General features: G+C 39.7%; 1 protein-coding gene across 1 annotated transcript in view; it reads right to left on the bottom strand.

Moving 5' to 3' along the window:
• The window catches only part of LOC116977779 (FRAS1-related extracellular matrix protein 1-like), a 161,810-nt gene that overhangs the window by 42,371 nt on the left and 106,963 nt on the right, over positions 1-12,476 (bottom strand). Inside the window, exons 24-25 of the mRNA XM_033028527.1 lie at positions 2,391-2,655; positions 574-988 (exon numbers count right to left, since the gene is read on the bottom strand). Of these exons, the coding sequence (XP_032884418.1) occupies positions 574-988; positions 2,391-2,655 (680 nt within the window). The remainder of the gene's footprint in view (positions 1-573; positions 989-2,390; positions 2,656-12,476) is intronic.

The following is a 12,476-nucleotide window of genomic DNA, read 5'->3' on the forward strand; positions in this document are numbered from 1 at the left end:
TTTTAAATTACATTAAAATTCTTAATTTGTTAAGTTTCTTCATTTATGGTTAGGTGAACATATATTGGTTAGAAATTGCACTATTTGGTCTGAAGAGATTTTTAAACTAAATTGCGTTTAACATATAGTCATATTTTGAGCTTGAATCAATACAGGGCTACAAGATAGAAGATAGAAAATTGCTGGAATGGAGACATTGTTTCCTGTAAAAGCATTAATGACATCTAAATGGCAATAAATACAAATTATTAAACACAAGGAAGATTTTTTTATGAGATTTAAAAATGAGGACTATTTTCAAGTATTAAATAAAGATCTAAGTAAATTAATGAAATAAGATCTAATTGTTGTACTTTAGTACAACTGTTATAACTCAATTGAACTCATATTATGCATATGCTCAATTTCTTCAAAACTAATTTGATTTATCCACTGTCACTGCAGTTTGCAATTTATTGTAATAAAATATAAAACATTAGCTAAAGAAAAAAATAAATGGAAATGACCTGACTACACAACTGATCAGTTTGTTTTATTAGAGTCAGAAGCTGTGTCCAAATGATAGCCACGTACCTGTATGCTGAATATAACTGACTTCTCTCTCATCTGGCCATTGACTAAAAACCCATGATTGGTTCCATCAGAAGCTATGAATGTAAAATTGTCAAACTCATAGGGCCCAACATTGTGCTTGTAGGAAATGTCCAAATTGTTCACGTTCAGCTGAGTGAAGCGGTCCTGGGAAAGAATATCACCCCTTAAATATAGATTGCCATGCTGAGGAGGCTGTATAATAATGTAAGTTAAATTTATCAGGAGTGTGTCTGGATCTGTAAGTTGAAGGTTATCAGGAGGGATGACCATCATGGCTCCATCTGGCAACTGCAGTCCTTTATTATTAACTAGAGTGGGCAGCATACGGTCAGTGCGCTCAATGTTAAACTTCATGGAGCTGTTTTTAACAGCCATTCCGTTGCTGACAAAAAATCTGTGGGAAAGAAGAGTTTGAATGAGAACGGATGTAATTCTACCGTAAGATAACGACATCTGTTAGGAGTTCTCATTTTTTAGTATAATTATCCCAATCAATCCTGATGAAAAGGTTTTCACTTTAAATTCAAATGTCTGTGCCAAGGGTAGTCATTTTGTTAATCATCTGCATCCATCATCTGTGGTTGTTTTTCTGGACATTGTTCTGCCTACTCACAAATAGAAATATCCATCTTTCTTTACGACCAATGCCCAAGCACACCCTAATTGTCGATAACAGGATTATCCTGTAATCTTTTAGACATTTTGATGCAGGTTCCTTTGAAATTTCATAAAGCATAGTGTGTGCACCCATTGTATCTATGTTTTTTTATTAAAATGAATTATTCTCTATCTCTTGCACCCAGCCTGTGTCTGTCAAAATTGATCAGTGCTCCAACAAGCGCTAATAAGAAATTTTTTTTTTGCATCTCTTTTCAAGCTTTAGAATCCGTCACAATTGGTATTAATCTAATCTGAAAGAGAATTGTCAAGTGTTGGTGCATGAACAGGCCTTGACAGTTTGTCTTTCTGCAAAGTACAGACAGATTGCGAGTTAGGAGCTACCGAACAGATGGACAAGTTAGGAGTCGCACAATAAAAAGTAATTTAATAAATCACCTGGAACCAGATCACTTCCAAATGCTGAGAATGAATTATAGCAAAGCTGATAGGGAGCTGGGCTTTGGCACTAGATTATGCCAGAAGGTACCAGCTATAAAAAGTGATAAACATTCATGAAAAACATCTATTTCATCATAGTCAAAAACTCAGGTCCTATATTTTAATAAAACAACTTATTTTCCCAAGATAAAGCAGAAATTGAGTTGTAACATTTGGATATATTGAATAATAATCCACATTTTAGATCTCCATAATCACTGTTAATGAACCCGACATGATTAACACAAATGTCCCCCTATTGAAAGCAATTAAATATAGATTAAATTATCCATAGATATAAATGTATACTCTGTGTGCCCTTTGAACTCCGAGTGATCAGTCATCTCTGACAAAAGTATTCAGTTCGACTTATCTATAGGATTGTCAAATATTGCTTGTGATATTTCAGAGGATTAGAGATGATTTTGGAAGGGCAAATGTGATTTCCTGCAGGACTACACAATGATAACAAAATCAAACACAATGATTTTGGAAACAGTTTCAAGGATTATACTTATGTACATTTTCATTATATACCACCCATGATACGATGCTAATTTTGAGATTTGCTAAGGTTGCTAAACATACACTGCCCGAAAATGTTTTTAAAATCCTCAGTCATGATCAGTGTATTGTGCTTTGCTTTACACTGCTCTTGTTATGAAAGCCAGAGTATAGCAGAATAGGGCCCCCCTCACCGGAATCCATCCGTGCTGGCATCACGACTGTTGTCATGGTTGTAGCAGACCTTCTGGGCTGCAACCTCCAACTGGCTGAAACTGGAAATGGCCAATCCAGGATAATTGATGTACTCGATCTGACCATGTGCAGGTGGCAGAGAGATGGCGTACAACAGCTCTTTGGGTTTGCCAGTGCCATCTGTTGCCATGAGAACATCTGTCGTCAAGGTGACCCTGTCACCCTCTGTTAAAGTTACAGGTTTGGTGAGTACGACAATATCACCTATAGAAATTGAGAGAAGGAGAGGTGAGGAGAGAATAGAGAGAGCAAAATTCATATATTGTCACCCGCGAACAAAGCCTCAGCTGTGTTAGTGATGAATTAGCTTAATTTAATTGGTAAAATGCAAGTCTCCTCTTTCATTTGTGAGGTGGCTTTGATTTTATGAACTCTCTATTGTCAGCACGATGCAGCAGATTGAGTAAATGTTCAGGATTTACAGTTTGCAGATGGCACTCCTCGTTCTCACCAGTTGTGACTGTGAATGTTCGTCAGAAAACGGTGCCAGGCTCAGCCTCCAGAGAGACGGCTGCTTCCATTTCTCTCATAGCAATCACTTGCTGGCAGCACTGCTGCTCCACAGAAGCTGAACCCAGTTCTCCAAGTTGACTGACACCATTTCAGACAGATTTACCAGATTTTCTAAACTTGCGGCCATCGATCATAAAGATACTCAGCTTGCAATAAGAAAAGATATATTAAATGATTATATTCACCTCATAAATTTAGATGGTATACAACACGGCCACAGAAAGTGGAAGATCTTAGAGGGTATTAAGTGTCAAGCAGCTTGATATGACATCACATTCAGTGGGTTTTCTTACTGTAGGCTGCAGTACATTAAAGGTGAACACATGGGTTTTGTACACTGCTTCCAGCTGGTGCTCCACAGAGCACAGCCAATTTGCAATGTATGAAAAAAATTCAATATGCCACACAGTTGGGCTAAACTCTTTTATTTCTGATGTGCCATTGAGGGCTCCTACAGTGCTTTTCAATAAATTAGACTTGAAATAATGTTACCATTAGTTCCAAGTCATGTCATACAGTGCACAAAAATATTGCAGATGTTCAAAGCAAATTTAGAGGCAGGATATTCTATTCCCCGTTTTATTCTCAATACTCAGGTTTTACGTTGACTATGATTGTTTGATTACATTTGCTAAATAATTGGATTTTTCAATAACTATATCATTCTGCTTCTGATTAACCAGTAAGAATAGATTGAGGCAGAGGGAAAAACAAATAATATATAAACTGGATAGGAAAACCAAAAAATGTGCTAAGAAGAAAGAGCGTTTCAACCTGAAGCGTATGACCTCCGATGAGTTCTGGCAAAGACTTACATTTATGTCCTTTTGCAATTGCTGAATTTTAAAGGATAAGTGGTAGCACTTCTGATTACTTTTAGCTTATGTGCTTGTTATATTCAGTACATTATTAAGTAAAGTTCTCTTCTCAGTTAATATATGATTAATGGCCTGTTTATGCCAGTAATGGTAATTTATGCAAGACCCACACAATGGTGGTTTCAGATGTTGGCTCCAATCCTTATAATGCCATTGGATTTTCATTATCAATCTCATCAGTAATTTTGTTTTTTTATTCAAATGCTAGGAAGAAAATACTTCATTTGGTTACAGTTGAGATGACAGCACTTGGTGATAAGTAGTTTAATTCCACTTCAGCTGACTTCTACAAAGAATACTGTACCTGTCAGAAGCACTTCATAAAATAATAAACCAATGCAGTTTATCTGGTGATTAACAATGATAGCATATTTTTGTATTAATTTAAATCAATTAAACTCAATGTACAATCCGTGTCAATTAATACACTTCGGTAGTAAGATTGCAGTTTTCATTTAAGGTTTAACACAAATGGATGTTTTATCATTTTTAGTTAAATATTTTGCCAGGAGCTGTAAAACTTATTTTAATTAATTATTTAATTTCAACGGGCATGATGGGCGATGTTGAAAATGCTTGGATACTGCAGGAACTGAATTCAATTACTTTCCAAAGCAGGTGAGGGGTCCATTGCTTCCGAAGCAGGCTGCGCGCCAAATTTGTGCTGCATACTTATTTGCATGATAGCAGTGTGCAGCCAGTGTTATTCACTAGTTGGACACCTAAACAAGAGGGCAATATCCTGTGTCTAGCTCCATTTAACACTATCTCAGACGACTTAAAATCAGCCTGCACTACTCAAAAATGAGGCGCATTGTGAGCACAGCAAGCAATGGTGTTGTTTAAGAAATCAGCTTGACCTCTGAGTCACAGGGTGGGAGGAGCACACACAGGTTAGAAGGCTCCAAGGTTTTCATACACTGCTGTGTAGACTTTGGTGGAGGATTTAAAGAGAAGCTCTTCATACATCTATCTATATACTATTAAAACTCTCACCTTGTCTGCGTGTATGCGTGCATGCGATTCATACCCTGAATTACACCAAAACCGTACAGGATAGCACTATCACCCTACTCATCATTGTCCTGTGGTGTGATATATCAAGTTTTGTTCAGATTGATGGTAGATTTTACAAGTTATTCACATTCAAAACTTTAAAAATTCTACTTTTTACTTAACTTCTCAGTATCAAAAATCCAAATCCTTGCTGGCCCTGCCCGCAACAATGTTGCAATCACAGGTTACTGAGTCGTGGTAGCAACAAAATCCATTTTTGTTCCATGCAGCATTTTTTTTAAAGTTTAAAATGAGGGAGGGTGAATAAGGGGAAATGAGCCGCCCCTGCACAGTTAGGGCCTATGGGTGAGTGGTGGAATATTGCCTTGGGGGAACGGGTTGTGTTGGGGGAATGGGTGAGTGGTGGAATAGGCCTCCCGTGGGGGCTTTGGGTGAGTGGTGGAATATTGTGTTGGGGGAAATGGGTTGCGTTGGAGGACCAAGCCTCCCGTGTGAAAGGGAGTCTCGTATTGAGTTGGGGAGACCACTTGGTCTCGTATTCTTTAAAGGTAGTGGGAGCATATGGAAAATTGTGGTAAATACCGCAGAGCACTAACAATAGATGACATTGGGCCAGATTTTGCAAGCATGACCACATCTACACTCACTAGGTCCAGATACAAAGAGACAATCTCACTGACCACCTGCAAGGCATGGGCAAGTGATCTGGTCTTCTGCAACACAGTGGGCAGGTCCTGCTTTTGAAATGGTCCAACGGTTTCTGATTGCTAGTAAAACAGGAGTCAGAGATTTGCTATCTGTAAAATCTTAAAGCTAGTTAAAAGATAGCTAAAATAATAAAATTGGTAAATATTGTTGAAAAATGAAAGATTATTGATTTTTTTTAATTAAAAAAAGTTACCAAAATACCTACAACTGATTAGGAATTTTATATCACAATCTCATCAGAGACTGTGTGAAGTACCCACCAGCCCGCATACGCGTCAATACATCGACGCATGGCGCAGGATTCGGAGCCGTTCGAAAATGCTCCGGCAGGTAAGCTGTTTTTCCTTCAGGAATGGCCCGCTGGCACCGAAAATAGATGCAGCAGGCTCGGAGAGGCTGACAGACGCGGCCTGTACAGCTACCACCATTCAGGCTCCGGAACAGAGCAGGCGGCCGGCCTCGGAGTAAGCTGGTAGGCGCGACCTGCACAGTAAGCTCCACCAAGCCCCCGAAGGAGCAGCCTGTAAAACCAGGCTCGGAGTAGCTGGCAGGTGCGACCTGCACAGCAATGTCCTTTTAAAGCTCTGAAAGGGAGCAGGTTGGCAAGCATGGGGATGAAGATGGGAACAGGCACGGCCTGCAAAAGGAACTACGCTGAAGCTCCGATAAGGAGGTTGACCCGGGCTCGGAGATGCTGGCAGGTAAGGTCTGCTTACTAACCTCCGTGACAGCTCAGAAATGGAGCAGTCTGGCGACCCGAGCTCGGAAACATTGGCAGCATAGTCTGCTAGTACCTTTCACTGGCTCTGAAAAAGAGCAGGTTGGCGACCCGGGCTCAGAGACGCTGGCAGGTTGGCCTGCACAGCAACCTCTGTGAAAGCTTCCAGAAGGAGCAGCTTGTCCAGGTAGACCAACTCGAAACTGGCTATGCAAATGGATCATATTGGTCAGAGAAGGACTGCCTAAACATCTATGCTTGAGGTTATCAGGCTGCCCACAAGAGTGAGGAAAGTGCATTGCTTTGATAGAGGCAGTTAAACTCAGATATTTGAAGAGATCTCCTGCTCAGAGGCAGGGAGTTTGAGGAATCCCTCAACAAATGCTAAATTCTTTCAGCTCGGCTAAATAGAATTGCCAGCATGCTGGAACATAATTTGCCATCTTCTCGGGGATAGGTAAAGCAGTAAAGGCCGAACGGGCATGTAGCAATTTACCTGTCTTGCAGGTTCACATTGTAAAAAGTAAATAAATAAATATTATAAAGCATAAGCTCTGTAAGGGAGCAGTTTGGCGATCCAAGTTCAGGGTAGGCCAAGGCCAAAATGGCAAAATGGCCAAAAGGACAATATTGGGCAGGAAGGTACTGCCTCAACATCCATTAAGGATATCATCTGTTGGCTCTCAATACTGGAAAACCTGATTGAGAGGCTGGTCGAAGGGAATGTGTTCCGCACACTGGCGATCAAGGCAGGTAGTTCCAGTCAGATATCTGCAGCAGCAATACCTGGTTCAGGGTTGAATTATATCCACCAATCTGAGGAGGGGTGTTTTGGGGATTATTTGAGGAGACTCTGACTGTGAGGTAGTTGACAGTAAACCCGAATTCCCACATCAAGTGGATGATATGCTTCAACCCAAGTCTTATAAGGATCTGCTGGCACTTGTGACTAAATTTGCCAACCCTTCGGGGATAGGAGGACCGTTAGATGAAGAACTAGCAAGTAGCATTGGTTACTTGACTTCTCATCAGTTGATTGAGAAGATCATGCAGGACACTGCTGGAAAGAATGTGCTAGTCCTGATTTCTGCCAGACACTGGAGGTCCATAGGTTAATGCCACCATCTGTAGGGCAAAACAAAGTCAAAAGACTTTAAACTCCAGCAAGTTCAGAGTATTCTCAAAGATGGATTACGGTCTTCGCAAGGTCGGTGGAGGGAACTCAGCTGTCTGAATTGCAGTAGATTCCTTAGCACTTTTGTGTAATACACAGTTTAAACTCAATTGTCCTAGGATGGTATAGGCCTGAGATCAACCCAATATATGCTAATTTTGTGCAAGGCTAGTATGTGCAGTCTGCAAGTATCTCTTTGGAGAAGACTTGGGCTAGCAAGTAAAAGACTTGCAAGAGGAATTCAAGGATGCAGTGGGTGTGGTAAAGACATCCTTTGTGGGTAAGACTCCCATTTACCTGCACGCATATCATCCCTACCAAACTAGTGGAAGATACCACTACACTGGGGCTGGTTGGAGCACCAGGCCATCACAATTAAAAGCCCCGAGGGCTTTTTTTTCGCAGATTTTCAGCGCTCACCATGGAGGCAGCGTACTCCACATACTCAGTATTGTTTCCCAGCTGGCCACGATGCCCGAGCCAAGGGGACAGAGCAAAGTCTAGGGTCAGTTAACTCTATTGATTATCCGCCTAAGGCCATTTTTGCTGGTGTCAGTCTCAGGTGTTGCTGGATATTGGTGGCGGGGGGTGATAATCACCTTTTGTCTATTATTTTATTGGCAGCCTTGGTGGTTTTTCCTAGCAAGTGCTTTCTTAGAAACTGCCTTGATCACATCTACAGCCACCGTCTGTCTTGTCATGGACAGCAAAGCGACAATGAGGTGGAGGCTGTTGAGGTATGCAAATATTATTCCATTAGTCGCATGAGATGTGCTGACGATATTCAAGTCGGAGATAGGTTGAGACGGTTCAACAACAGGTGGGACAGATAACCTCCGATCTTTCCATTTTACAAATCATAAACGATTATAGATTCAGTTTCTGGCTGATCAGTTTCCTCCGCGGCAAGAGAAGCCTAGAATTCCGTACATATGGTCTAAAGAGGAAACTATGGCTATCCAAGTTGAAACAGAGAAATTTCACAAAAGGATGAGCAGTCTGCACATGAACAATAGGGTATTAGATATTAGAAACAATATATTTCTAATATCTTCTCAAGGTTGAAGATAAGTGGAGGATGCCAAATCTAGGATTTGGCTGGTCTGAAAATGTGCCTGGAATATAACCATTTTAAGATGGATATTTTTCATTCAGCAAAATAGCTGATTACAGAGGATTGCTTTAGGACCTCAAACGATCTCAAAGATGCATATTTTTCCATATCAACAGACGAGAGTCACAGGATATATCTGAAGTTTATCTGGCTTGGCCAATTGTGGACATTTTTGGCTCTACCTAAGGGGTTGACTTCAGCCCTAGGCTATTTACAAAGATTCTAAAGCCAATGCTGCCCTGCTCAGATCTAAAGGACATTTTGTCATGGAGTTTATAGAGGACATGCTTATTGTAGGGAAGAGATCAGGTGTCACAGAGTTAGCTGTTTCAGCAACCAAGGCGCTCCTAGAATATCTAGGGTTTGTTATTCATCCAGGAAAGTCCATACTGGAGCCAGCATTATCTATTACATATTTAGGTTTTGTCATAAACTCTGCAGATATATCTCGGACCCTACCCCAGATAAGACTCATGGTATTTACCAGTAGATGCCTCCTAAGATAATTCAAGACGAGACAACATGAATTATAGTAGTGCCAAATTGGCCTACTCAACCATGGCTTCCATTGTAAATAAGTCCACTGAAAGAAGCTCCTATATTTGCTGGAAGACACGAGCGGTGGCTAGTTCAACCTATTTCTCGTGCATCTATCACTGGATGGTTGTTTGGAAAGTTTTGTGAAGAGACACATGTGAGCTACTTATAAAACAGGTGTAGCAGAGGTTTGTGGTTTTCTTTCAGTTTGAATTTAAAAGAAGCGACTATGTTATAGCGCAATTAACACTGCTCGTACTGCTTGTATCTAGTACTATAATTGGGACAATAAATGATTGGTTCTCACCCACTGTTGACTAAGGTTATGGAAGGTTTATTTTATATGAACACTCTAAGGCCTAGATACAAAGTAGTGTGGAATGTGTAATCAGTATAAATTTTTATGCAGATTATCATCAGCTGTATCCCAAACGTTGGAGCAGTTACTCTTAAGTTAGTCATGCTTATAATAGGTATGTTGCAAAGCCTACCTGAAGATCGCTGAAAATCTGTCCCAGCCCGTGTGCGCGATTTTGGCGCAGTTTAGAGGGGGGCGGGTTTAAAACGCGATTTTCCCTAGGCTGTTCAAATCGAGGTTTTTCAGCCTAGTTAATTATTAACGAAAAATCGCTAGAAGATTCCGTAGCTGGAGCTATTTTTAGTTGTAAAGGTTTTCTTTACTTGTTATAGTAGGTTAAAAATTAACCTCTAAACCCACGACCGCCGACAATGGGTCGGATCTCATACAGGGGAAAACGGAAGGTAGGCTGTTTATTTTTACGTTAAAAAGGGCTTCTTAAGATCCCTTTATACAAAGTTTAATGTTGCGAGTAGCTAATTTGGGCCCCATTATATCCCGCAGTATTTTTCTGGGCATTTGAGGGTACAAATCTACCGCAATGTGAACGTTCTAAACCAACGCGTTCACAGGATCCCACTAGAAAGCTGATTTAAATGGACTTTAATTTACAGCAATTGAACACTAAATTCCTTCCATTTGGCCTATAAATTAATGTAAATGAGATTTTAAAATCATGTTTTATTGTGAATTATTTGTGAATATTATTTGGACACTTAGGCTATTTAAAAATGTTAATCATTTATTAAGAAATGGATAGATGTTTAGATCTAGTAATTGAAGTTTGAAATTAGCTACAATTGGGTAACTAACTAATTATATGCTTTAATTTCAGGTCATCCAAGTAAGATTATTTTATATTTGTTTCAGAATGCTTCAATCTATGATAACTGAAAATTTCATTCAGTTCTCTTAATTTTTAAGAAAGTTATGGGCTTTTGACTGTCCACGATCACAGCTTTTTTGTTATGTCCATAGAAAATCAATATGGAACAAGATGCTAATTTCCGTGTATGAAAATGGCCATAACTTTTTTAATACTTGAGATATGAACGTGAATTAGGTGTCAAGTTAAACTTCTTTTTATGCTTTATCTGATGGGATAAATTGCAGACTTGATTTTTAAAATCTCAAAATGTTGTAACATTGCTACTTATAACACTGATTTCAGCATGATGAGCACAGTCTTTATACAATCTCCGTCTGGATCTCTCAGTCATATCTGACAAGAGAGTAGCATTTTATGTGAATGAACTCATAAAGCAAAACAGGAACGGTTGGGGACAAGATGGAGTTGACAGCATACCCACCAGATCAGAGGGGTGATTATTATGTGAAAAGGTACACTGAGGTTACTAAGAACTTATGAGATGAAGGAAATGTTTCTTCATAGTTATATAATAGTTTCACAAGAGATTGTTAGTGCAGACTATTTCAAGATGGATAGAGTGTAAGCAGCTGAAAGCAGGAGTGAATACAAATCATTTCAAGTCTCACTATACCAGGGCTGCTGGCTCGTCAGCAGCCAATAGAATGGATAATCCCCTTTGATCCCTTTCTTGCAACAGCAGGAGGCTCAGATGAGCGCACTTTCAGAAGTTAAAAAATGTTGTTGAACATGTCTGGACGGTTGCAGATAGAATTCTGAACAATGTTGCATGAGCTATTGTCTACCCCAAAGGCAATTGGGACTGTGGTCCAATTAAGGGTGATGTACATGTATGTAAATGTAGCATCATGTTGTTAATGGCCCATGTCTTTTCTACCATTTATGTTTAGTGTTAGCACATGCAGATTGGTTTATTGTATGAAACCACAGAGCTTTGAAGGCTTCACGCAGTCTCTCATGAGACTTCGATATGAAATAGAAAGATTAAACGAGAACTTATATTTTAAAGTTTGATCTTTATTTTGTGAGAAGTTGGAGTGAAAGACTACCTCTCCACTCCCAATCCTGGATCTCATAAAGATCATTTGGTAAGTGAAGCGTTATTAATCTTTCTATAGTTTAATTTGGTGCAAGTGGTCTGTGGTTTCATACAGTTGCTTTGAAGATTGAGGTGCATGCGGGCTGGCGGGTTCTTCACGTAGCCTCTCACTCCAACTTTTCATAAAATAAAGATCAAACTTCAAATGGTAAGTTCTTGTTTAATCTTTCTATTAAAATTCTCAATAAAATTAAGAATTGTAACTTGACTGACTCTTTTTCCTTATGATCTGCAATCCCATTTGAAATCAGTAGGAGCCTCCTTCCTGTGCCAGTACCCAAGGGACATGCTGTAAATGTTTTTCAACACCACTAACACCAGTCAACATCAAATCAACAGGTTAATTGCTACCAGCTAAGCACTGGCACGAAAATTGACACTATCATAAAAACTATATATGCATATGCACTGCAACACTTAAAGGGGGAGACAAACCCATCTGGGACTTAAATCTACCTAGTGATATATTTCTTAAATGGCAACAAGTTTTCATCAAAATTGATTTATTAAAGCACGCACTGTGTAAAAATTATGGACTTGAAACAAAGATGCTAAGGACCTGATAAAATGCAGGGTGAAGATGGTGATGCAGGGAACCATGGCTAAGCAACAGCAGTCAGACATCCTAAGAGGTGGTTTGTGGTGGTTATGGTGGAGTATTGGATGAGCATTGCGGAGTGGTGCTGTGAGGTAGGTACAGAAGACGGGGCAATGTTTATATAGAAACAAAATGTTCAAATATCATCTGTTAACGCAGAGCGACTTGCAATTGAAGCATTTATAAGTAGACAAACAAGAACAGAGTGGAGTGCAGACAAGGAACCGTTAAATGTAAATGTTCAAAAGAAGCAATAAAAGACATCCAAGTGTAAGCTAGCTTGCCATTTCAGGCATCAAGTGAAGGCTATTGGTAAGGGATTTAAAGCATTAAAGGGAAGAAGGCACAGGAGGGATGTCAAGATCTACTGGTGCAGAACTAACGGTAACTATTTTGTTGCACCATCCTGACTGCTGGTGCTG

Source organism: Amblyraja radiata, chromosome 10 (genome assembly GCF_010909765.2).
Source record: "Amblyraja radiata isolate CabotCenter1 chromosome 10, sAmbRad1.1.pri, whole genome shotgun sequence".
NCBI classification, from domain to species: Eukaryota; Metazoa; Chordata; class Chondrichthyes; order Rajiformes; family Rajidae; genus Amblyraja; species Amblyraja radiata.